At 37.2% G+C, this 27849-nt stretch overlaps 2 protein-coding genes across 5 annotated transcripts in view; one reads left to right on the top strand and one right to left on the bottom strand.

Annotated features, from left to right (window-relative positions):
* The window catches only part of Skd (mediator complex subunit skuld), a 57124-nt gene extending 32381 nt beyond the window's left edge, over positions 1-24743 (bottom strand). For all 4 annotated transcript variants that reach the window (XM_076805055.1, XM_076805056.1, XM_076805057.1 and 1 more), the window contains exon 1: positions 24603-24743. In XM_076805055.1, the coding sequence (XP_076661170.1) occupies positions 24603-24671 (69 nt within the window). In that variant the 5' untranslated portion in view covers positions 24672-24743. The remainder of the gene's footprint in view (positions 1-24602) is intronic.
* Positions 24744-24843: 100 nt separating this feature from the next.
* Positions 24844-27804, top strand: Mrpl50 (mitochondrial ribosomal protein L50). The gene is made up of 5 exons (XM_076805083.1): positions 24844-24977; positions 25102-25202; positions 27116-27318; positions 27395-27514; positions 27600-27804. The coding sequence occupies exons 1-5, from the start codon at positions 24903-24905 to the stop codon at positions 27731-27733; spliced, it is 633 nt and encodes a 210-aa protein (XP_076661198.1). The 5' UTR covers positions 24844-24902; the 3' UTR covers positions 27734-27804.
* The last annotated feature ends 45 nt before the right edge of the window (positions 27805-27849 follow it).

The raw sequence follows: 27849 nt of genomic DNA, 5'->3' as shown, positions 1-27849 counted from the left end.
AAAGTGAGCATTCCTTTCGGTACATAGAAAATAAGCAAAATTCGTGTTCTTTTTTCTCAAAATCTACTGTAACTGTCAACTTCAAATTTTTTAAGCATCTAGTACCACACTAGATGTGTATTTTTAGCCGAACAGAATCTTGAAATATTGAATAGAAAAACTTAAACTCAACCAATGTGTGAACCTTTGCACTCTTACCTTCAACTTAGATGATGCTGCCAATTCGACTGTGGACTCAATTTCGAAAAAATCTTTGGCTAAAAAGCGTGTTACCCTTAGCAGTAAAAGCACACAAAATTTCAACTCAATCGGTCACATGGTTACTGAGAAAAAGATGCACAAGTGTCGAGAAATGTGATTTTACGGTAGAAGGATTTTTTGTTGGACCCAACTTTGTAAGTATTTTTCGTCCACTAATAGCACACGAAAAATGATTTTAATTATACATTCTGACTCTGAATACGGTCTATTATCAGATAAAATAAAATTCGATTCTTCGACGCCTAAAAATGCCTACTCTCTTGAACACGATGACTGCCAATATTAAGTTTAAAAAAATCTTAGGTCAAAAACTAGTTGGTTTTTGGTTTCAGATAAAAATTGTGGAAGTTACCTGCACCGAGGTCGCAGGACATTCCCCTAGTGTTCAACAAGAGTATAGCGAAGGGCTAATTTATGGCCCCCATGCATCTACGTCACTTCGTCCCTCCCTCGGTCATAAGACGACGAAGGCCAGACTATCGTAGAGAACGTTTAAAAATCTGCGTTTTTTAATACTCATTTTTTGTACGTCAGGAAACACGCGAAAGGACAATTATGATTTTCGTGTGGGGTCATCGAGTACGGATTTTTAACCCTCGTACGGCCTTCGTTATTCCAACTGAACTATTCGGCGACGGATTGAGGGGTTAAACCACCCCGAAGGCTTGAGGAGATCCTTCTTCATCCGTTTTGAAATTGCCGAAACTTGGCACACGTATAGAGCGTCATACCTTATGTAATTTAATTTATTTTAAAGAGACGAATAAATTGTGGATTTAACATTTTTTATCTGCATTAATTATAAAGATATTTTATGAAATGAGATTCCTATTCCCAACTTTGGGGACTATTTTCACCTCCTGAACATGACAACATGTGTGTTAAGTTTTGTTACAATCCGCAGCTTCTAATTAGATGATGTGTGTTCTTGATAAGTATAATATCCTATTAGAACTTTTTTGAAGCGCATAGTGTAATAAAAATTATACGAAATTTAAGTGAATATAATTGTGTCATTGTTACAAAGCAAAATGGGGGAGAGTAGCCGAATTTAAACCAGAGCCTAGGTTGGACCTCATTTATAAATCATAGTGAATTAGCACCATTGATATTGTAAATATTTTTCTTGCTAAGGATATATAGCTAAACCAGATTCAAAGCATAATGTCTAATCAATTGATACTATTATTAACCGTTATCGGACGTCAGATTCTCAGACCTGAGTTGCCGCTAGATCGTCACTTGACCGATAGAGCTACCTATGTCACGCAACAAGTGACAGACGTCCACAACGGTAAAAAGTATAATGTCACGTGGGGGGTGGCATACGTTCGACAAGGGTTAATTCTTGAAATTTTCTTACAAATTTTTTGCAAATATCTTGTTTACTATTACAGACACAAATTGGCAGAAGAAAATACGATTATGGTTATAATAAATAAATGAATAACTAGGTTAGAAAAATGGTTAGAGAATATTAATTTTAGCAAATATGTACTCGAAACGATAACTATCGACTATAATGCATTGCTGAAGAAGATAAACAAATGATTGCCTGACTCTTCTTATAGTTTCCTGACTAATGTTTGTACATGCAGTTCTAGTATTATCTTTTGTATTCATGGTCACGTGAAGATCACATTATGCCATAGGTCATTGAATTCGCCTTGACCTTGACTATTATGTGACAGTATTTAGAACGTACTGCCCCATTAAAAAAACTGTCGGTGACCTTGAAATTTCTAAAACTCTGATGTTGAGAAAAATTGCTTGCTTACTACAACATTTGCTCCTGCAAATCTAATCATGTTTTGCTACGAAATTTTGTTCAGGTGGATCACCTAGTATATCAATTGCGTTCACTGCTCAGTAGTTCTAATGTTAAATATCGAAGATAGTCAATTCTAACTATCAACCTATAAACATACAGAGTGGGGAAGACAAAGTGTTACAATATGTTTTCTCCGAAGCTATTGCAGATAATAACATTTTACAGTATAAGATATTGTGAGTGTGAGGTGCATAAATAGCAAATTAAAGTGATTGAAATGAAGCGTGATATTGAACGAAAAAATCAACTATAAACCACTCGTTAGCCTATTAAGAAAAACATATATGCAGTAATTATTGTACTAATTCTTAACATGTTATCCCAATCAGACGATTGGTTTTAGGGGAAAACCGTCCTTTTAGATTGTGTTTTATTTTTCTTATTTAATGATATGTAAATATTTAATGGAAACATATGTCAGGGAACTTCACTGGCGTTTACATTAAAAATCTCGGTTATAACATTATTTGCAAACGACGACTTTAGTTCGTGTTTCCGTCTGATGTTTCCATACAGAACCACCCCCTTCCCAGTTGACATTATCGAAGAAACAGCGATTTGTTATTTATATTCTAATAATGTATGTACGCTTCTATTAATAATTGTTTAACCTACATTATTATTCTGAATCGATAATATGGATTGTTTAACATTTTATAGAATTATTTATAGACCACAGATGTTGATATAATTACCAGTTTCCGTAAGTTCCTAGATGTCAACGACTAATATAAACTTACTTCTTAATACAGACATGAGAATGTTGTATAATTTTATTGCAACATTTGTTTCATTGCGATTTTCGCAGTACAATATGCTTTAACTGTACAAATATTTGCAGTAAATGTTAATTTTTTTATTAACAGAAGAAAAGAACTACATTTTCCTGATTAGAATACAATCAAAATATTATATTAGCGCAAAATTTCGAGATTTTATGAAATACCGAAAAAGAAATTTTGCTAATATTTCGAACAAAATAAATTGCTTGTATCGAGCTGCAGTTACTTTTATGTTGTTATTTTGCATGTAATACTATATAATAACGATAAAAAAAATGGAAGACTTGAAATTTTGAAGAAATATAAATGAAAAGATGTTATTAAAAATTTCTTCACATGTATTAACCCATTTGCATCATTAGCGTATATATACGCTCAATTTTCCTGGTCACTATCACCGGAGCCGTATGCATACCCTCAACTTTGTTGTTCACTATCATTATTCGTTAGCTAAAAAATAGAAATGAAGGGTGTCGTTGAAGATGACAGTAGTAATTCTGATTTTTTCTTATAATTAAATATGAAATATGAAGTTCTTTTACTTGTAGTCATTTTTGTACTTAAATATAATAAAAAAAAAAGTTTGGTGACAAAGGCCTCCTTTTCATACTTCCTTATGATACAAATGGGTTAGTGATTACGGTTATTGTTGTCATGCATTGCAACTTAAGTTAGTTAGAATTTCGGGTTATACTAGATTTCAGAAATTATTAAGATAGTTGGCAGAAACTTCAGAATGATGTCGGTACTATATAGTGAATCTAATATAAGTTTCGTAGAAATGTGATGCACAGTGCGGACGTTTATGCGAAGTTAAATTCTTGCCGGTACATTTAAAAGTACATCGAAGTCATGATCTAAGCCCAATCCTCGAGCCCGTACTGCGACATAGATCGTGTAGGGGTACTATTTTCTTATGACTACGGCGACCGTGCCGAACGTAGAAGAGGACCCCGCGCGGCCGAGTGTGCACTACATACCGCTAATTAAACCACTAAATACAGTTAAAATTATATCGTGCTTAATGTCATTTTAATCAGAAAAATGCTACAAATAAGTTGGTCCCGATAAAAAAAATAATGAAAAATAAAGAAGTTTTGTAATTGGATTAGTAATGGTTCACACCGATATACCCGACCCGGTATCGGATTACGCGGCATGTTTACACTTTACACTGCTCGGCGACCGAGGCAGTTTGAGCTTCTTGGCCCCTCGCGGCATATTCCCCCCAGTGGAGGGGATAGATGAACTGACTGAGATCGTGTAGCTCCGTTCGGCTTAGATCAAGGCTTTACTGTGCCGGACATAAATATAATTTCATTTCTTTGGTTAACGATTTCCGCTAAGTGAAAGCGAAACTGTTTCTTTTGCATTCTGACGCGAGTCTCGTGATATGTATTGCGTACCAGGATATTATTACGATTGCCAAAAATCTATATAGCTACGAGCCGCAAGGTTCTGCCATTAAGTTGAAAGTGAAAATAATATTGTACTTGTAACCAGTTTCCGTTTCGAATTGACAACAATTTACATCTTACAAATTCGGTTTGAAAAAAATACACGATCTTTCATAATAATAGATGCACGTGAGTACAGAAATTTATTTTTAAATTCCACCGGTAATCATGAATGTGGATAATTAGATGATTCCAGTAAATGTGAAATGCGCTTATCGCTTTGTAAGTATAAAATTACGTCAACGGCAATCGACCATAGATTTTACAATGACGCGGTACTCTTCCCCCTTAACCGGCCACGGTCTGTAAAATGACGTAAATGGTTGTAAATAATTAAATTTCATCACAAATTTTAATCGTGCAGTGGTTTTTATAGTTACGAATGCTTGAAAATTTACAGGCTGACAATGACACATAAACAGGCCCTCTATTGTAACGACATATGTACGCTTGTAAGCGTATATAGTTGATTATCTCAGAAACTACCGAGGCTAACAAACGTTGTTTTATAGAAATTGTATGGTAACTAAAGAAAAAATGTTCAGCGGAAGCGAATTTGTTTATAGTACTAATTTAATCTTATGTTTAGATGAGCTAATTCAGTTATAAGCACAACCCTATTGAAATCGAAAATTTTTCAATAATCTGTTAATACAATAAAATGAGATTCGATTATTTATTTCATTTTAGGCAATTTTGTTAACCTCCATGCACTTCTCAAAAATAGTTGCACAAACGATTTTCGGTTAATATCGATAGTGTTTCGTTTCACACTGTAATTTAAATAATTGTGCTTTGTTATAAAAATTGTACGGTATCTAAACCAGAAAATAGAATTCAAAATAGATTCAATTGAAACCTCGTATTTTTAATACTGACCATACCATAACCGGTTTCACATTTCTGATTTTATAATTGAATTACAACGATTCTTCCATTATCAAATAAATTTCTTCGTTCAACCACATATTATTATAAAAATTTCGATAAATCTAAACAAATTTGATCTTGTAATTTTTATAAATCTTTGCATACCAATCATATTTTGTACTCGGTACGGTTAAAAATACTGTTGTATTATCTTCCTCTTACTAAAATTATTAAACAAAAATATAAATGTCTATATAGCTCCTGCATTTTGCAATTAAAGCAGACAATTTTAATTTTGTATAAAAATCCGCAGTCTACTCGTAATATTAATTGTGCCCGATGTTTTGCAACTATTGGTTACTTTGTTCGTGTCATGGCCCAAACAATTATGGTGCTCGAATCAATGCGTTTTGGCCGGTCAAGGCAATCGAGGATTAGTCTCTACTATTCCGCTTGTTTACAACACTGCTCTGTTTCCTTAACAGCTGTTAGTCGTCCACAGGATACGCATACAAATAGGAAGCCTTGCGTGCATAATCCGCAGGCGTGAAGTAGATATAAACAATGGACAATCGGTTATCTCACAGTCTCACTCGGCTGACAATTCGATACAACAATTATCGAACAACGCGCAAAGCTGAATTGTTATAACCCATTAACGCTAGATTTATCAAAGTTGCAGGTTTCCAATTTTTGTTATACAGAGCGATCGGTAACTGGTGATACAACCGAGGGGGGGGGGGGTAGTTCTGCCTAAAAAAATAAGTGAAAAATGTAGAATCAAATTTTTTCATATAAGACTTTGTTTTCGAAAAAATCGAGTTCGAAAATTAGGCGAATAGGGTAAGGTACCCAATTACTGTGCCTACATTAATTATACTTATTTTTAAAGCATAATGAATATTTAAAAAAGAGATATATAACATATATGTTAACCGATTTTAATGAAAAAATTTAATATTTCTTTTTTAATATTCACTATGCTTCAAAAACAAATATAATTAGTATAGGCACGGTAATTGGTACCCCCACAGTAATTGGGTCCCTTACCCTACGTGCGCTATTGAATAGGAATCGTCTGACGATTCAAAATTCTGAGAAATGTATATATTCTTTCTTTCTCGAATGATTTCAATCGATTAAAAAGAATTTATATTGACATTTTCAAATTCATTTAATTCTCCTGCCATTTTAAATGTAACCCAATTTTGTCATAAATGCATAAAATCCGCAATCTAGTTACAAGTATTGTTTATGAATTTTTTCAGACTTTCTCGTTTGGTGTGCCATAGTAAAAAAAAGAAAAACAGCTTCGACGTATATTTTCCGTCAAAAGCTAATATAAAATTAAAGTTTTTATATTTCGTGTATTCTGCAAGTATGTATATTAGTACCGTTAAACATTGATCAATCTATAAACACAATTACACAGCAACGCCAACAAAAGCAGTGAAATCTATGTCGTTCGCTGTTCAATAATGGCGACAATTCCGACATGGAAGCGTGGGTCAATTTCTACCTAATTGCTATTAGAAAACCAATTTTGATGGGTCAAGGTCTGTAACGCTACAAGTTCACAAATATATTCCTACAAGTTGTATTAAAAAATTATGAAAAACAGAGAAATTTTATGACGACATTTACTATTGTATATTTCACGAAAAACCGTTAGAGCAACCAAACAAATTCTCGCGAGTTAACGAGGCCCGATTAAGGACTGCAGGACACGGTATCGAACATTCGTTGACCGTTGAGAAAGGTCGGTCCTTGAACTTTCGCCGCATTCTATTTCCATTTATCACGCAACATAACGAATCGCCGATTTAACCGTGACCAGTGAAATTTGCTGCACGGATAGCGAACTTTTCGGACGGGGAGATTTTCCACAAGAAAAGCACAACTCGCCGGAAGCGTCATCGAGCTCTCTGCGGAAATTTCGATGACGAGCCCCATACTATTATGTATACAGGGTGGATTGGTAATTGGCGGTAAAACCGAAAAGAGGATGATTCTATGGTAAGTTGAAAATGAAGAAGAAAATTTATTTGTGCGAGGCTTTGGTTTTCAGAAAATCGACTTTGAAAATCCGTCAAGTTCGCGTGGTTAGCATCTGTAAATAGAATCGGTAGGTCATGAACAGACGCATCAGACAATTCCTATTCAATAGCACGCCGTGTGCGCCGAATTTAAAAACTCGATTTGCTCGAGAACAAAGCGTCGTACGAAAAAATTTGATTCTACATTTTCGACTTATCTTTTCAATGTATAATCCTCCACCCCCGTTTCGATTGTACCACCTATCACCGATCACCCTGTATATTCTGTTGCATCGAACTCGTTAACAGGCGTCAATGAACTTCACCCGATAAGATGGAAAAAGAGAAGGTATGGTAAAAAGCATAACACTTGATTCACGATCCAGTTATGCATCAAGGTCAGCGTCCACGGGAAACGTCTTATCTCCGTTGACGAGAGTACGTTCACCCTGATACGGGATATCTATCTCCATTGCACCTGATTTGCACACTGCCGGCCAACTGAGCCTGTCGCCCACTTAACAGCATAATCATTTCATGCCAATTTGGGCATATGGAATCTTGCTATGGAGAACTGCGACCATGCAGCAAAATTCGAACCAATAACCCTTCAGAGGGTGATTAATAGACTGCGGATTTTATGCGTTTGTAATGAAAATTAATAGGTCAAATACAAAGCTACAGAGACACTGCAAGAACTGGAGGACGTTCTCATGTTATTTTCGACTTATTATAATAATCAAACGTTCTTAAAAATAAAAGTTAATCCTTTCTAAGAGAAAGTGTAATCATTGTAACAACGAAGAATATTGTAACACAAGCGGTTAAAAATGTAAATACATTTGCATTTTCACTCCTGTATCTTACATTTAACTTAGACAATTTTTATTTTGCATAAAAGTACAGCTTTTAAGCGCCGCTACTCTGGGGCAATGAAGACGCGAGTTACCAGCGTACACGACGAAGAGTGGGAGAAGAAGGCGTTTGAGGGGCCCCTAACGTGCCCATCACTGCCGTACGCAAAAAAGTGAAATAACTAGGTTTATAAATGGAATCAGAAATTGTCTGAACAAACCAGCGGAAAGATTTCTCATCAATAACCATTCGAGGATTGAAAACAATACTGCAAACACTTAATGCATCACTTCAATATTAAAAATATTGCTTAACCGTTGTGTAGGAAATTGAATACTCGAGCGCCTACCTACTATAATTTCTTTAACAATTTATCAAAATAAAAATTTGTGTAAACAAATATTAAATATCACGCCTTTAAAATTATTTATAAGTGATTTAAGTGTTTAAGTGAAAATAAGTGATTTAAGTGTAGATAATTTTCATCAAATGCGGAAAATAATTCTCCCTAGAATGATTGAAAACAAAACTTGAAATAACCGCGCAGTCGAAGCACCGCGTTATTCGAGGATTGCGTGTATTATACATACTACGTAAATTTGGAAATGATGCAACAAACATTTCCAGTACTGTATTCATTCTAATGACCTAATGACCTACAATAAAATCGCTAGCGATTAATTTTTTTTTCAAGCATCGTAATGCGGACAGTTCTTTAGGACACGACTGCTTACGCAATTATTATATTTCAAGCAAGCCACTTTAATATTATGATTACTAATTCTTTAATTTTGAAGATTTTCTATGTCGTTTATTTCTCTAGCGAAAAGAAGTCAATAATTCTGCGTTACTTTTTTTCACTAGAGAAATATACGGCATAAAATTAAAAAATAAATAATCCTAATATTAAATGGTTTACTTGAAATATAATAATTGCGTAAGCAGCCGTTTCCTAAAGCACTGTCCCGCATTATGATGTTTAAGAAAAATTAATCACCAGCGTTTTTGCCATACAGAATCGTTGTCTTGGAACAAATGTTGGAGGCAAAATGGTTATTCAGTATACCTGAATACATTTCGTACCACGTGGATCGCGTACAGCCCATGCTGAACTTCCGTTCAGGCTACTTGAAATTTTCTTTATACTAAGTGGTGGAGAACTTGTTAAACCGAATTTCGACGACAGTTTATTAAAATATGAATTGTTAGTTAGTTCTGAACTGTATCTTAAACGCTATGCACTTTGTCTTCATAATTCTGACTCTTACTGTATCACATATAATGTGCTGCGTGTCATAAGCAAAACAAACCATTCTAATAGCGTGGGACGTCAACCCACGTGTCTTCAACCTCCAATATCCGAATTCCGTATTGTCTGGACACATTATACGTGCGGACAGTTCCGTATAAAACGATTCCTGTAGAACACGATTCATTGTACAACTTACTAACAATTTAGTCTAGCAGTGTAACTAAGTAACTATTCTATTATCGAAACGCTATTGTTCTCATGGTTAGTTCGGATAATCGAGGTTCTACTGTAGTCGAAAATTAGTCTGGCACGGAACGTGCCAAAGTTCCTTACAAAAATCATGAATCTTCGCGAATAACGCGCAGGCAAAACAAATATAAAAATTGGCCAATCACTTTGAGGTTTCCAAAGACGCGTACCGCTTCGATCAAACGTTTTGTGGACTGGTAACCTGGAGAATTGGTCGAGAGAAACGCAAATTCCCACGCAGAAGCGTTGTCTAGCAACGAATGGCGGAAGCAAAGTCAGAGGGTTCTGGTTATTCAGTAGAATATTCTATGAATCACGGCGCCAGCGCAAATACACGTCTACCGCATGGCGCCACGACGCCGTCTGTCGGAGCAATAAAGGCACGCGCAACCGCGAACGGGCCGCGCGTTCCTTGGCCAATCGAACGCGTGCATCTTCTTACGTCACGTTGCCAGCTGATATAACCGGAACAAATTCAAATACGCGCCGAGAACTTGATACTGTTCACCACGGAACGAACGAAAAATTCCGCCCTTATCGAGAGCACACTTTATCGAGCACCGCGAGCCGGTAATAACGGAACGAAGAACAACGCAGAAAACAAACAAATTTGTTCGCACGATAACACCAATTCGGACTCGCCGTCCGTTGACCCATGGCTCCCTCGTTAACGCGTCAATTTCAATTTAATTAGCATCGTCGCTGCTTTCCCTTTCGAACGATGAACGCAACGCGCCGTGGAATTCCGTTTGCCACGCTTTCGAGCGCTTAACACTCCGACAGCTCCAACCGAGCCTCGAGATAAGCAAGCCGTAAATAAAATTTACCGAATTGGTGTTGGACGACGTCGCGATGCTTGTTCCTATGTTCTCGAAAACCTTAGCTCACTGAAGCACTAAAAGCGACTATTTTACATTACTTTGAAAAAATAATAAGAATCTATCATTTTTATAATATACGTACAAAGAAATAAATTTGCCGAATAATTCCTCGTCGATGCATCTTTACAATGTCGATAATCGTATATTAAGAATATTCGAACTCGTCATTTTGACAGGTCCCGTAAACCAAGTGTTAAACTTCCTATGTTGCGCGTGGCGCTATGCGGTTACTGTACAGTGATCGTAAATAAGGAAACTAGGCACTGCTAATTCTAGCTAGTCCCCTCTAGGAAGCCTCATCTACCAGATTTTTTATAGTAATGTGGTTTATATAATTATCTACTAGATTTTTCATAATATTACTTTAATCCAGTAGTTTACGGTTAAATTTACATGAGCCCGCTACACTCTTCTCCCACCACTCAGTGTCCCGAGATCGGAGAAGCTACCCCAGTAGACAAAGACGGAGAATGAATACAATGTATACAATGACACAACTGGAAAAAGTGAACACGGAATAAAGAAAATTTTATTTTCCGTAATTGTCGTCTTTCTTTTGTAATTGCGGCACCAATAGACGGCTGAGATTCTTCCGATTAAAATGATTCGAAATATGAGGTAAATCGGATTAATTTTACCGATTTAATATGGACAATCTATGTCTTTTAACACGTGTTTCGTTGGTATTGCCTCCAGCGTCGGAGTGAAATTGTCCATGTTAGAATCACATCGTATATTTATGTGATGAAATTTTCAGAATCCGTATAATTGATACAGATTTACAAAATACATTTTTTAAATTTTCAATATAGGCCCTCGTAAAAAAGTTGTAAAAACCAACTTTTAGTATTTTCTCTATAATTCACGTCATGTAGTAAACTAACTATTCTAACTTCTCAAAAAAATGCAAGTCGTGTGGTCCAATATTTAAAAAGTCGTCGTCTTTTTGTGAGTGTCCAAATATTACTAAGACTTGCTGTATATGTATTCGACTTTATAATATACTAAAAATAAAAGTATCGATATGTTCGTGTGTACACTTATTATTTTCAAGCGAGTTCGGTTGCGCCGGCAAGCTATGACCACCACGGCGTCGTTGTAAAGTTCAGTGTGTTAATTATGTACTTAAATCAATTAAAATCTATTGACACAACAATGATGAAGATAGGCTGATAATGACTGAAAATCATATTTCCTGTATCGTTTATTTTTTTCAATTTGTCGAGCCAGTTTTTTGAAAGAAAAGAAAAAGATGTCCTGTTCGCGAGAATGTAACTGCTACGCGGTGAACTGATGTAAATTTAACCGTGCGCTACCGTATTTGCGCGGTTATGTACAGAAATCGATAATTAACGGCTCGAAGTCGACAGAAAAGTTTGACCGGATTGGATGGCCGGGGAAAAAAATCGATTTCCAAAGTGATGGCGCGCGGCGTGCCGGCTTGGCTTGGCTAGATTTGACGCCGCTCGACGCAGCGCGTCGCGACGAAATAATCGGCGAGCGAAGGCGCCCATCGTAACGCCACGGGACTGTCAAGCTTGCTGATCAATACAAGCAAGGCGACGTGCAAGGCCGCCCGCGTGGATTCAACGCGCGGATCCCCTACATTCCCTCGTTTCATCCTGCCACGCGCCGCACTCGCTCGCCTTCTTCCTACTCCGCTCGTTCTCCGATTCTCCTACTACGTATTCCATGTTTCGATTCTCTCTCGATGCGTTCTTTCCCCTCTCCGGGGATGCACACGCATACCTTCGAACGCTTGGAAAATAACAGAAATTCAACCGTTTTCTTTCCGTTTACAATTCCTCGCGTAATTGATCAAATACACTTTAATCCAGAACTGGTCACGTGTCGTCCGTGAGACTGCTTCGTTTAGAAACTTCGTGGTAATTCTAAAACTAATACGATTTCAGCTTTATCACTCCACTTAATCCGCACATTATTAGTTCCTTCGTCTAACTTGCAGCGTGCTCGTTTGTTTAACAATTAAAATCAGAACAGCAGTTTGCAAGGCGGCACGTGTCGGTTTACTCATCACATTTTATAGGGCACTTGTCCCTATTAATGTGCTTTCGTATGTACGTGTAAAAATTAACTTGAGAAAATAAATAGAGAAACTACATATTTCTTTAAATTCAATTGAACTATTAATGTATATGTTACGAAGGAAAATACCGCCTTTTTTAACCCTCGAAGCATATTACATAATTTTCCACAGATGCACATGGATTTTTAAGACTGATTCCAAATATTGTTTTAACGGTCTGCGTTTGAAATATTTATACGAGATTATGCAAATTTTTGTACAGCGAGTCACAAGCCAAAATCGTGCACTGCATATAAAAATATGCTTCTTGTAAGCAAAAAAGTTTACGGATGATTTGGAAAAAGAAGTATAATGTATATATACATATATTATAAATGCATCTAGAATTATTTTGTACCAATGGCAGAACAAAAGAATCTTTCGAAGAAAATATGCTCACTTTCTGAGGGTTCAAACGGTAATGCCCTCTTAATAAACGTGTTATGGACGCGAGTGGGTCAAACGCCGACCATGCCATGAGCTGTCTACACCCCTTGCAGTGCAAGGCAACGTCGACTGTGTTCTTACACGATATACAGGGTATCCCAGAATTCATGCTATAGTCAATGAACAAGCTAAAAGTATAGGATGAAAATGTTTCATACAAGAATACGTTTTCGAGGAAAACGATTTTAACCCCTTGCCCAAAACAATATCGTGCCAGACTCGTGACAATGATTCTGAACAGAGTTTAATCAATATGTGTGTTATTAATTTCCTTTAAATGGAAATAAAATTCTATTTTGGTTTTGTTAATTTTTAGCTATTGGGAAACATATAGGCATGCAATTGATATAAATTTTCTCCATTTTTTAGGAAATTACGAACTATACAAAAAATTCTAATTCAAAAGTTAAGTTCATAAAGCAGGCATACCATTGAATAAGCACCGATTAGCGTCTTTTCATAGCTCACCGTGTTCACTTCTCAAATTTAAAATTCAAAACAAGAAGTTTTTTGTCTAACTAATATGCGAATGAAGAAAGTAGGAAGTGAAAATTCCTTCTTTAAAAATAGTTAATTCGACTATTCACAACATTGCCCATTTTTTATTCAGAATATTACCGTGCAAAGTAAGAAAAATATATTACGTATATAATTGTTAATCTACTTAATACTTCAAATATTATAATAAATATTGCATTACTCGTTAACTACCGAAGTATTTCACAGAAAAACTACGATTTTCACTTTATTTTTTCTGTAGAATCACCCTATTCTTGGTTGTACTACCAGTTTTACCGATCACCCTATTTCTTTCTGAATGGCAAGCTGCAAACGTACGCCGTACTGTGTAGACAGTGAACTCGCCGAATGAGTCAGCATCAAGTCCAAAGACCCGACCGTTGCAAGGATACATTAAAATCACAGACACTGTTGTGACCGATAAGAATTCATTAGCATCAGCATTATACATATGCACGTTGACCGACATATAGATTTTCCGACTGTTACGCGTTCTTCAATCGAATCGCATCAATCTCGAGATCTAACAGTTCACTGCCCCGCATACAAATGGCCATGAAAATTCTTCCACTTTAAAAATATTAATCGTTTTGGTTTCGCAATGCTCACACGAGCACTAACGATTTATGGCATTGCAACATTCTCGTATCAATTAATGTATTCTAATATCGAAAGTCCTCGTTAAAATAATTTGATTTAGCTACCACGCTTGCAATACCGGAGAGTTTATATTTGTAAGAAGTGGTGCCATTTTATTGACCATTACTAAGTTGTGGATCTTTATGCAGGATCGAAATTCTCTGACGCAACTGTAAACAGAAATCGGATAGAAATTTATTTCTTCATCTATTAATGTTAACCCTCGTTTAAGACCATTTACTGCCTTACTTATGAATTTTTTAACACATATTTTTTAAGGTACTTCTCGTAGCCACGCTAATTGTTCCTAATGCAGTTCATTTAATTAATTCGCCATAAACTGAATAATTGAATAACGATTTTAATAGCCTGGGTCACAATAGACCCGGACTCCACTGTCGGAAGTTTAATAGTTCGAGGACAGCATAACAGTGTTCTTAAAATCTCCTGAAGGTTTTACTGCTCTATATTTCGCGCATTCATTTTTTTCATAAATTCATAAATAATATATATATGCGTGTGACACTTATACCAAATTATGATTGCATTGTAGAGTTTGGGGTGAAGTATGTACACCTTTCCCAATTACAACAATCCATGTATACGTACAAGTTAGGTAAATGTGCTAATTCGGTAAACATATATGCTCAGTAGTCAATTCATGCATAAGCAAATTTATTCACGAACAACGGAATGTAAACTTCTACTAGTAGATTTTCACACCTGGTTTAGCAAGAGTACACGCAAATAAAAATGTACCAAAGTTTCAGTCAAAAATTCAACCTTAGTGTCAGAGTAAAACCACTGTTTTTTCGTTCTGTAATATTACATAAAACTACATGAAAAACAAAGCTACGAGCTGCATCTAAATATGTAAATATCTTGATAAATGCACCGTTACACCGTATTCATGTGGGCAGTTCACTATCAGAATCGTTTATGAATGTAAATGGCACTATCAGATAGCGTTTGTCTAAATAAAACATTTGTAAGTGAGCGAACGTTTACGTGATCTTACGTGACAAGAGAAAATTGTTATTGTTGTATAGTGCACGGTACAAGGGGAACATTCTTCCAATACCTAACGTGTTAATGACGGAAAACTACAACGAGATAGAACCAATTTTTTTCTTACAGATATACTGCCATTTGTTTTTAAATTGACGTAATCTACAGGACGTTTGAAATCTACATAATGACATTGATATCAGTTAATTTGTAACCTACGTGAACTACAATTTCTAACCCTTTGCACTCGGCGCTATTTTAATTCTAAAACTAAATTTTTCTTCCGTCTTAGAATATTTTCATTTTAATTATACGAAACCGATCCGATTTCTACATATAATATTTAAATGTTTAGTAATCTGTGAAACACAAATTTTGTAATGTAACAAATATTTTGTAATATTTTTTGTAATTCCTTTGAAATAATGCCACAACAATTTTTAGTGGTGCTCCAGAGTCACCACTCGAGTGCAAAGGGCTAACATATAAATCCCGGCATCAAGTCGCTGTAAGTTCAGTGTATTACCAGAGTCGCCAGATCAAGACTTGTTCCCCCACTCTAATTTCAAAACGTGCTCCCACCCCTCATCTGGCGACGCTGTGTTACATATACACAGTGTATGTAAGAAGTTAGTTAGAGACATTATCACTGCACAGAAAGGAAGTGATAGCTCAAACGGGAAAACACGCTATTACTTGCAAAAACTGAATTTTAAAGTAGAGAAACTAGAGATAAAAGTAAACCATTTTTCATCATAAATAGAAAAAATGAAAAAAATGTATGTAGCCATTCCCTACATCCACAGAAGCCTGGACTTATGCGACCAGTTTGTCAAGATTGATTGCTATGGCATAGCGAAGGTTACCATTATAAAAAAACAACTATTCAATCGAAAATAAATATTTAAAATAATGAACACAGATGGTGCGTGTATTGGTCATTTTACGCAAACAGCTACAATTTTGAAACTGTAACGACACACTTCGAGTAACTAATGACGCTCTATCGTAGCAAGGGCACACTGCGAAATGTGTTGAACCACGTCATAGCGACGCAGCGTTATAACGAGGTTGCCTGCATTAACATTTATCCTCATATTAGTCCGAGCATTGTCCCCAAAACGCACATCGAATTATTGATCGAGACCGAGCGGGAAACAATGGGAGGGAGCGGCGTTGAGGATGAAAACGGAAGAAACGGCGCGAGCTAATTTTTGCGCATACAACACAACGTCGCCGCGACTTCCCATTTCTGTGACTGCCCTCCTTATGTGATTGCCGTTAAAGCAGCACGAGCATTACATTCGCCCGCGTAACCAACCGGAATCCTCTTCTTTTCTCGCGTACGAGCCGGTCGAAAGCAGATAATAAGCAATGTTGTACTACGTGTCAACCGTCTTTTTTTTTCTCTCGTTTGTGAACCAAATCGAATTCGTTCAGATGCATTTACACATCTCCCCAGCCTAAGTTTATTTTCCAAACAACTCCCGCCATATTATATACAGGGTGTTCAATTTCAATGAAATTAATGACGATATCGAAAAACGTTTCAAACCAAAGTTATAAGGTTTCTAGGAGGGCATAATTCTATGTTAATGGGTTTTTATAGGTGGACGAGTAGAAGGCATAAGAAGGTCGCTTTCAATTTTTTTTTAATCGACACACGTATTTTTTAATACAAGAGTTCATGTAGTTTATTATTTCTCGCATGAACTGATTAACCTTTTTATATCGAAAAACCATTAGTTTAGGTAACATTTCAATTCTAATATTACGAGATAGTACTCGATACTGCAGTAGCCGAAATTTCTACAAAGTCATTAGGTTTTGTGATAAATTCTTATAATTTTACCATACCAGACACATCGGTTTCAAAATATAAATAACATTACAGAAACTTCGCACTTGTGTTCTGCACCACACAGAAAAAAAAGTCGAAACAAACATACATTGTAAGCATAGCGGTGAAGAGTGCACATGAATCAAGTATTCCGAACGACTTGAAGCGAAGACTTCGTCAAACATGTCAACCGATTTCTAAAAAAATGTTAGATCGGAATGACAGATCATTTAGAAATCGAGTAAAACAATGAGATAAATATTGTACCACAGTAGTACCGTATTGTACCGTAGTATTAAAACTAATAGTTTTTCTATATAAGAAGCTCTGAGTTAGATACGGCTTACGTTAAAGGTCCTTTGAAATAGAACCATTTATGAAAAAAATAATTTTAATCGGTCCGCTAATAACGAAGATAATTGAGGTGGTCCATCTTATATTCGTATCATCGAAACAGCCAAATTTCAATCATTGTACCCTCACCTCGTCATGTTTGCTGCTTAAACATTAAATATTTCAGGGAGAGTTAATTTCTGGATTTAATATTGGATATTTTAGAAGATTATTTGCTTTAATTTTGATATTTGAATATTTTTATAAGAGTTCTAATAACAGTTATGTATTTAGGATTTAATTTAGTAAGGATAAAATTTATTTTATAATTTTCATAAGACAGGATTTACTAACCCTTATGCCAATATATTCGGACACCCACTTTCAATTTGTCTCCAAAATTTTGTTTATGTTCTCGTTTAAAATTCGCAAAATTGTAGATTTCAATTTTCATCGAGAATTATAAATTGATGTACAATACCAGACGTATAAAAATATGAGCTAAAACCGTAAAGTCTAACGACTAGAATATTATTGAACGTCATAAAAAATGTTTGGTATGACATAGAGGTCAAGCCTAATATAGCTTAGAAATTTAAAAAATTTGATTTTGTACGTCAGCGTTGGCATAGTTCTAGTAAAGTCGAAGATGGTAAGGTGTCATTCTATCTTCGGTGGGATTTATGGTAGGATTTGAGCTTGCATGCCGTGTTGAATGTAGATGCTTGAGACTGACAAGTAGTGCTTCACATGTGGCCCCCACGATTTCAATGAAACTTAGTGGGACGATACGTCTGCATCTAGAATAAACGTAGCTCTAATTACAGCCTCGGGTGACCGGTCAATTCTGAGAAAAATATGTGTAGGAGTTAACGGTAAAGATTATCGAAAAATTGCCTATATTTCAACTAGGATAGTTTCGTAAAAAATTGTCGCACAATACGCATCTTAAAGCTAGAAGTCTCTAATGTCAATAATCCATCGTTCATTTTATTTTAAGATTTGTTCCACGATGTAGCGGGCGAGAAACTGAAGACGCGTTTTTACTCGAAAGTGCTATACTATTCAAACGTCTGTGAAAAATGTTGTACATTTTTTTGTGACTAGAACCAACATCTCATGGATTGAACATTTGCATAAACAAGTAACCCTTCTTCACTCCAATTATTAAAGAATATCTAAAACTTTGATTTGTGATTATTAAATGACTCGACATGATTGTTAAGCATATAACTTTAAAATAGCATAAAGCACTGATTAACATCGTTATTATTAATAACTGAATAACATTTTTTTCATTACTGTTTCTTCGCCCATCCGGATCTTAGGATATTTTGAAATTTGCAGAAACTGAAGTATACTTAGGACTGTGATAAATTAATTTCATATTTAACCATAACATTTTTGTTCATATACCTTTTCTGTATGACGAATTTCTATATAGAGCCCAGCATTGTAAGGCAATTTTTTTATTTCGACAAAATAATATACACATTAATTCATTTATATCTTTCATGTTATTAGAAGTTAATTTAATTGCATTAATTTTGTTTCACGAAATATATCGAACCAAAGATTCTTTTGATAACATTTATATGCTTTTGTGTACTCTTTTATGGATAATAAATAATTGTATCGGTAAAACTCATGTTATTTTATTACTTCGGGCATTGATAGGTTTAGTATGCTACAGTGACAGACAAAAGAAAGTTTAAATAGTATTTCCCACAATTTTTACAAACAAAAATTTGATTTTAAAGTAGCAACGATTTTTTTTTTATGAATATCTGCAACTTATAAAATAATAGTAGCGATAAAACTCTAAAATGAGATAGAAAATTGATAGTTCATTTTATTTTTCAGGTTCCTTGGCTCCTGGGTCCGGGCTTATTTTGACCCAGAGAATCAAAATCGACATTCAACTGTTCAGTTTCTGCCGAAATTAATGAAATTAATAGCTGCTGCATTAGGTACAATAGAAAGATTAAGTACTACTATAACTAAAAAAAAAAGATAAATAAAGCAGCACATAAAAATTGTGATTTGATTTGTAAAAAATTTAATTTAATCTCGCTCCGATTTTCACTAAATTTCGAGTTTCTTCTATCGCGGTACAAATTAATCGCGTCACAGTTATTATAAATGGTCCCACTGTTCGGTGGTTAATACTCGTATACAGAAATTCCAAATTTAAACTTTCTTTTCTTTGCCACTGTACACTCTCCGGTTGAATAGCAACCAAACGAAATTTCTCCCAGTTTAGAAAATGGCGGAGGTTACAGAAAAATCCTCGAACAAGAGCAGAAAATTCGAAATTTTATATTGAAAACGGTACTGAACTGATCCGGACGATTGTGTGACGACCGACATACCATCGGGCGTGTTGTGACAGATTTTTCCCCGTTCGCGGGCAAGATGATCGCAAAGAAAGGAGGGAGGACCGTTTATTCTGGTTACATCAGGCGATTCTAGCGATTTCTTGAGCGAGATACGCGAGGCACGCGGCTTCTTCGTCGAACAAGAACAAGTCACTAGCAGCTAGGATATTATGCTGAAACTGGTGCTCCGCGGAGGGAAACAGGAGAAGCCGAGGGGGGTTTCAGCAGCCTAGCTAGGTGAAAGCCTTGCACCGCGAGGACGTGACGTGTTGAGACTACAACAGAGGTTTACGCACCGCTCCTTCGGTTTTAGCTCGCCACTTTTGCTTACCGGTGACCTCGGTGCACCTTCTTCTTCTCGGCGATCCTCGCTCTCTGTTTTCCCGTGCAATCGTACCAAGGAAAACTCGGACAAGAATCGCTCGGCAAGACCTCACTTCGCTATCCTGGCTCTAAACAGGCCGCCATGGAAAATTCATTTCAAGCTTTCTTAACACGTTCGCCACCATCCTCTCTTTCCCCGACGGTTTTTACGGTCACGGTGTTTTATTAAACGCGCCGCGGCGTGTCCCCTTTATGAAGTATAGAATAAGTTCGAAGAAATTCCTCGAAAAAAAAAAAAAGAAAATTATGTCGATTCCCCATGCGTTAGCAACGGGATCATGGTGGTGCAACAATGTTGCCGAATCTATTAATTTACCAGTATCGAGTACATACCCCCTTAGAAATGTCATGTTACGTCGTAACGGTACTAGTTTTACTTCGAAGAAGAAATAGTTGCGAGTATATTAACGAGTTTCTTTGAAATTCTGTCCGTTTTAAAAATGCCTGTAGCAGGTTGTTTTGTAGTGAGAAAAATAACAGTACAGATGGAATCCCGTATAGATTGTAGAAGGCTACGTGACTGCGTGCACTTCAGTCATTCCAGTCCGTCGTCAACGTAGAAGGAAGTTCACGCTCCTGTTATTATTGCCCTAGTACGCTCTGTTCCTTGTTGCGATCCGTAACAGTGATTCTCCGGCTATCGCGAGCAGCGCGCGTTGCGAAATTCGTGAAATTCCATTGCGTAAACGTTGGACGTTCCCGCGTCGAAGAACCAACGTATCGAAAGATTTTACCGAGGAAAGCGGCTTATCGCGAGAATTAGCAAAGCGAATTCGTGCCGCTCGTATTTCGGAAACACGCGTCTGTTCGGGTTGAGCACCGCTGCGACCGCGCATCGTTTCTGTCTAGTCGATGCAGCTCCGATTTTACTGGTCAATACCGACCGATCATCAATCTGTGCGGTGTACAATTCTTCCGTTCTATTCCTAAAAATATTTTTCATTTATACTCCCACTAGATTAGTACGCGCTACCCGTAGACTGTGTAAGGTAAGAGACCCAATTACTGCGGGGGTACCAATTACTGTGCGTATATTAATTATACTTTTTACAACATAATGAATATTAAGAAAGAGATATTAAATTTTTTCATTGAAATTAGTTAATATAGATATTACATGTCTCTTTCTCAATATTCATTATGCTTTAACAATAAGTGTAATTAATATAGGCACAGTAATTGGTACCCCCATAGTAATGGGGTCCCTTACCCTAATATCTTTGCCAGTTAAAGTACCTAGTATTGTAGTAGGAGTAGTCGAAACGAAAGAATAACCTACGACTACCGCCAGGCCTAACGACCACCAAATATAACACTAGAATTACTGAGCATCAAAACTAGCTAACTCGCGATATCTTAGAAAAATGACCAGCGCCTTTCTATTGTCCTGTGCGGACAAAGACGTGGACTAGACAGCGGATTTTTGTGCAAAACAAAAATGTTCTACCTTAACTGCAACCGACTGTAGTGAAATGGAATTTTTTTTCTTTCTTAAATGATGGTTGGAAATAATATAACAGTATTTTTAAATTCTTCTAATGTTTTGACTGTTTTAAATTACACCAAAACAAAATTAAAATATTGTCTAACTACTCAACACAAAGAGGTACAAACGATCACTGTATATACCAGCGTTGTGTATGAAACAATCTGCTCATTACATATATTTTTGCACGCGTTATTGTGCTCGAAATGTACACACTAAAAACCGCATTTTCGGGTTAGCTCACTTTCTCCGTAGGATTTCACCGAAATCCCGAGTAAAATACACGTGAAGAGAATTTTTGGAAATATTAAGTAACGCGGTCCTCCTGCCGAGCAAAATCGGTCAACGATTACGAAAGATATGCGGTCGAACCGGAATAAGAGCAACACCGTAAACTCATTGAGTATGCTTCTGATCCAGTGAAAAAATGTATCCGTCTCGCAGCTGTACCTGCGACGAGCGCGTATGTATACGCGAGTGGCGTGGATACTGCACCGTCAAAACCACTGAAAAAGAGGGAGAGAGAAGGCCTAGAGGCATTGCATACAGGCTGCTTCTAAAATAGGTGGACAAACGCACGAGACACGAACCTCGCATCCCCGTTAACCTCTCAAGCCGATTCGACGTATACGAGATTTGAAATCATTTATTTGAAACAATTTATTTCGTACTGTTATTTAAACACCAAAATAATATTTATTCAGTTGTGAAATAACAGCAATTTTAAATAATGTATTCTTTATTTCAAATTTCGCAACAGAAATAATTTCGGAAATAATATGCAACAAAAAGAACAATTTCATGATTACGTAAAATAATTCTAAAATACAGTAACATGTTATTTCAAATGATACTTCAAATAACATTATTTCAAATAATATCATTTCCGAAGTGACCAGATCTGGTCGACATAACCTCATTGTCTGTTAAATTAATATTTCGTGTTTCATTAATACACCTTCAAAATTTGACGTCAATTGGTCAAGTAGTAGTAGCTTTAGTTTTCTATAATTTTAAAGAAATTCCAAACAAAAAGTACTCTATTCCCCCAAATTAATTACCGCCTGAACCAATTGTTACCGGCTTGAGAGGTTAAGTGAGAATTCCTTTCCAAATATTTTCCCGTCGAGTTTCGATTGTTTGGTACAACTCGTAATCGATCTGCTTCCGTGTCTATTGAATGGAATACTTGTCGCATTCGAAACATAAGCAAACATATTATTTACACCGTCGCGTCATAGTCACAAACGCTGTGAAAACGTTCACCGCGGGTTTCAAAGATATCAATGGAATCAATGTCTAACGCGCAACGATCGAACGTACAGTCGCTCACAGTGAATACATCCGAATTTTCCGCGTTCAGTTGAACAAGTGTGTTGTTTGTGTTCGTAATTTATTCCCTCAATTTGGTATACACATCGAGTACTCGTGTAAAGTTGTGAGATGATTTTCATTGAAAAAAATGAAGCAAACAACAATTGCAGTACGTGAACTTGTAATTTAGCATATGAAGATTGAAATGTCTTATAGAGACATTAGAGGCGCGGATAACAGTATAACCAAATTAAAAAAAAAAAAAATAGTAAAGTCAACGCTGTGACGATCACAAGTTATAGATCAGAAAGGATATCCCACCAAAAATTACAATTCGCTTTTTACAGTGTTATTTACGATTTTGAAACTGAGGTTAATTTCGGTCACATTTTTTAAATAAAAACTAGTTTCTACTTCTTTAATTTCTGTACAAGTATGAGAATATATTAAACTAGAAGTTGGTAATCGCAATTTCATCGAAATCCTTATCCTGTTACTAAACTTGGTTAAAATGTCGGTCGATACACACTGTACGATTTTCACTGCGAGTGACTGTAAACGGAGACGATCGTACACAGAACATGACGTCCGTTTGTCTCGTCACACGTTCGAGCGGTACCGCTTGGCGGCAAGTGACAGAAGTTGACAGAGAAACGTCCGTGGCCGCTGAATATTCCTTGTCCGTTGAACGAAAACTCGAGAGTTAATTTTTAACGTGATGTTGCCTGTTGATCATGTTTATTCCCGAGGCATTCTGTATCCAGGTAGAAACGCATAGTCTGTGTACCGATAGGTCGGTATGTATCGCATCAGCATGACGATCGAGGTTATCGGAGTTCGAGACTCCGTCTCGTTCCTAAGTCTCGCTGGGACCGGAGGACTTTCGAGGCAGTGGAAACAATGTCTGACACAGTTTTCGAAGTACGTCGAAAGGCGAAAGGAATGTTACGAGAAACGAGATCTTGTTATTTATCGAGAGAGGAGGCGAGAACGTCGCATTTCAAAGGCTCGACGAGAGGGAGAGAGAGAGAGAGAGAGAGAGAGAGAGAGAGAGAGATCACGGATCGGCGCAAGTACGGGAAACCCGCGCTGATAATCGAACGATATTCCCTTGCAATAAATGCAACAACTCCGCCGATTGTCAGCCCTGCTTGCAACCTCTTTAATTCTTTAACGAGCAGAAAAACTCAGGGCCGACGTGAATCAGGCATGACATTAGGTCGTGTAGCAAACTTCAAATCCCATTGACGCGCTTTCCTACGTATATGCAATAATGTGTCTACGCGAATACGTACATACATATATATATATATATATATATATATATATTTATATATGTACGTATATATGCAGGTGTGTACATATGGATATGTATATATACGTACGCATATATGTACAATGAATACATATAGCGGTGGCAAAAGGGAGGTGTGGAAGGGATGGGAGGGGAGTGCCGCGATACACAACACCGACGTCGACAACGAACGATCGAGTACTGCCCACGGGAATTCTCCGATATATAGGTTAACCCGGGCGACTTGTACTCGCGACGTAACGCGGTACCGTTAAGCGGTCGTTGGACAACTGGCCCCTGTGTCCGTCGACGTCGAAGCCCCGTTCGTTCGATACTCGAAACACAGACAAGATATGCGGGCCGACTCTCTTGGCAAGAGTGGGCTCCACCGATCACTCACCAGTGCGAAGAAATTTGTGTGGCAGTCCTCCAGGCTAGCGCCGTTCGTTTGATGCGACGGATGCGTCATGGCTTCTCCATCGTACGCCGTACACTCATTAGCAACACTTCTCGCGGCGGCGCGCCTCTCTCAGCCCCGAAAATCACACGGCGAGGCCGCTATTATTCGAGAACATTTAGGAGGGTTTTCACTTCTCAATGGCGACCGTAAAATGGCGGACGATAGGAAACAACAAGCGCAGCCGCCCGAGGCGACCCCTACCGCTCACTCGCGCAGTTCGCTTCGACGACGAGGAAGAAGATGGCGGCGCTCATCAGGCATGGTTTACTTGCGAATCACTTGAAAAGTACATCCTCTATCCTTGCCGTGAACACGGTCAGTATGGACACTTCACGTACACTTTTTAAACACTCGTATCGCCGAACGCCCCCCGCCGGGAGCTCTGCAGTTCGACAAGTACGATTCAACAACCACTAACAAGATCACCGTCATTTTACAGACTAGCTTGCGACACGATATTACTCGTTCGAAGAGCAAAGTGCCCCGCGTAAAACCGATCCGCCGCTTCGAGGATGAGAAGAAGTCTCTCGCTACGAAAGGGTAAGCAATTTACTTTACTCGGCTACGAGTTTCAACGAAATATTCACGTTACTTCGCGTCGCTTCCTAACAGCTAGAGGACACACTGTCGCCATATTGCCATTTACCATCTCTCTTTCGCGTGCTGACCAATCGGCGCTCGGATTTGACAAGTTCCCAGGGTAGACGCTCGCGATATTGGCGCCCCACGGGATACGTTCGAATTGTTTACTATAAAGTATTCAAAAAAGTAATGCTATTCCTTTCGACAACGAAATCATCGGTATATTAGAAATATCGAACTCAGACCCCTTATTTTATTGTACACGCTATAATAGCAGCAAGTTTCACGAATCTTTTACGGAGGAAACAATTACTAAGTTTTGAGTAATATCGACGGACTCGATGTCTAATTGTTCGTGATACGTATGCTCCGTTGTACCAAGTGCTGGAAGTATCCGTAGCGGAACACAAGTTTTTTTCGTGGAAACGTTGTTTTGATCTAGTAAAATCATAAATCAGCATCGAATGGACTCGAATATTTATCGGTATCTATGCACGGAATTAGAGTCCACCTTTTTGTATGACGTAACGGCTTAGCCATACCCTTTTACGTTACTATAGAAGACCCTCCTTTACACACGAGCATTTTTCCGATTATGTGTCGCTTTAAAATATTTTTGTTTATTGGAAAATTACTCGTGACGCCTATTTTTGAAAAAAGGGTCAATCGTCCGTGACTTTCGCATACTGTTAGTTTTTCTTACGCGAAAAAATGAAACTCAACGTTCGTCAATTGCGCTTTGAAAAATTAGCTCCGTTTCCAGACGAATCTGTTTGAAGTAAATGGAGCGGCGAAGGAAAATACATATAAAAGGAAAAAAGATTCGTGTGGGGGACGTGTTTTCGTTTCCTGTCGATACGTTTACGCTGCTTTTCAGTGAGAACACCTGTTTCGTAGACCAAGTTTCTCTGTCCTTGTAATTAACATTGACAAAGTATCTTTACGTGATCGAAATTTATGTGCCTGTTAACAGCGCTCTGATTTTTCTAAAGAACGAATTTCTTTCAAGCCTGTGTCATCTACGTAAGCTGCGTAGATTTGTCACGAAATGGGTAGAACCGACATATTCGTGCATCGGATTCAGGAATAAGTATAATTTTGATTCCGCGAAGAATTTTCTTCGGCGTGTCCGAAGGTTTCCATAGCCACGGGGTTTTTCCTTTGCGGTCTTCGTTCCTGGCCAATATTGGCCATAACTGTATCCTGAGAAAATACAACTGAGGGCACCACTGTGCGGTCGTTGGACATCGATCTTGTCCCTTCCCCTTCCCTCCCCCTTTACACCATTACTCTTGTCTTGTAAGGGAAGCCTCCCTTGTCGCCACTACACTGCTAACTTTTCACGCAATACGAAACATTTGGCGCGACTTAGCCAGAGATCAATTAACGCTGCTAATATTGATCTGCATTGAGTATATCATTCACCGCCGACAAGTAGAATTTTCGAAAACTCGCTGCCATGTTAAGCGCGTACACCACCGGCAAAATATCATTTGTATACGTACATCACCGGTATCTCCGATTAAAAACATGACGCAAATCTGTTTAGCAATTTAGCAATTCTTTGGCAATTTAACTGAAAATGACGTTTGGAAATATTTTCCAGTAATAGACGTTTTTACGAAACAGAAAAGCTAGGTGTCCCTTGCAAAATCGATATTTTCAAGTTTTGATGTAATAGTTTCGATGTATAAGAATAATGATGGTGTCATTGCGGGAGATGAGATTTTGTTAAATAATAATTCACTTGAAATGTTTCGAAGCAATTCGAAATTTATGAGATGCTTGTTACAGGACAGTTATTATTGTTTTTAATGTTTTATTTGATTTTAAATAAAATACAAAAGTACATGCTGCTGTGACTGTTTCAGGTTCCTGAGGTATGAAAAATCCTACGATCCTCCGGCGAATGTATCTTCCCGGATAGATAAAATTTGTGAGAATCAATCAATTGCAACGAGCGACGAAACGCAACTGAACGATCCGCTTCAACGTTTTCAACTTTTCGTAGCGTGCGAAAAAGAACTTCAACATTCCGTGTATAATTCTATGTTATGCAGTATTGAAACAATCGGTATGATTTCTGGAAATATTAAATTGTTTATTTTCGTGTCTTTGATACACAGAAAAGTTATATTTCGTATTTTTAGGTGATTTGAAAAAATTCTATCAGACGCCTGTGGGTTCCAAGACCCCTCTGGACATGATGCGCGACACAGATTTACCAAAGAATTTGCATATTAATTACGAATATCACCGATTCCACCCTGGTAAGTTTATCAATTAGTAATTAATAATTAATAATTACTGTTATCTCGGCAAGAATGAAAAAATGGCTCTTCGATATTATTTCAGATACTGACACAATGTTTGGTGGTAAAACAGCATTTCCTAAGAGTTCAACTATAGTAACTGGTTTGAAATCTAAGAAGAAGTATCCAGGACATCAACAGGAAGATCCGTACCTTGACCAATTACTTAAAATCTAAAGACTACTATGTGGACTTACAATACCGTTAATTACGTTGTGTAGAGGATAAATAAATATCTTTGTTTTTAAGTATTGCCTTGTGTAATTGTTAGATTGCGAACGTTGATATTTCTA

The sequence above is a fragment of the Halictus rubicundus genome, chromosome 2, assembly GCF_050948215.1.
Source record: "Halictus rubicundus isolate RS-2024b chromosome 2, iyHalRubi1_principal, whole genome shotgun sequence".
Lineage (NCBI taxonomy): Eukaryota > Metazoa > Arthropoda > Insecta > Hymenoptera > Halictidae > Halictus > Halictus rubicundus.
This window is presented reverse-complemented; position numbering and strand designations above follow the sequence as displayed.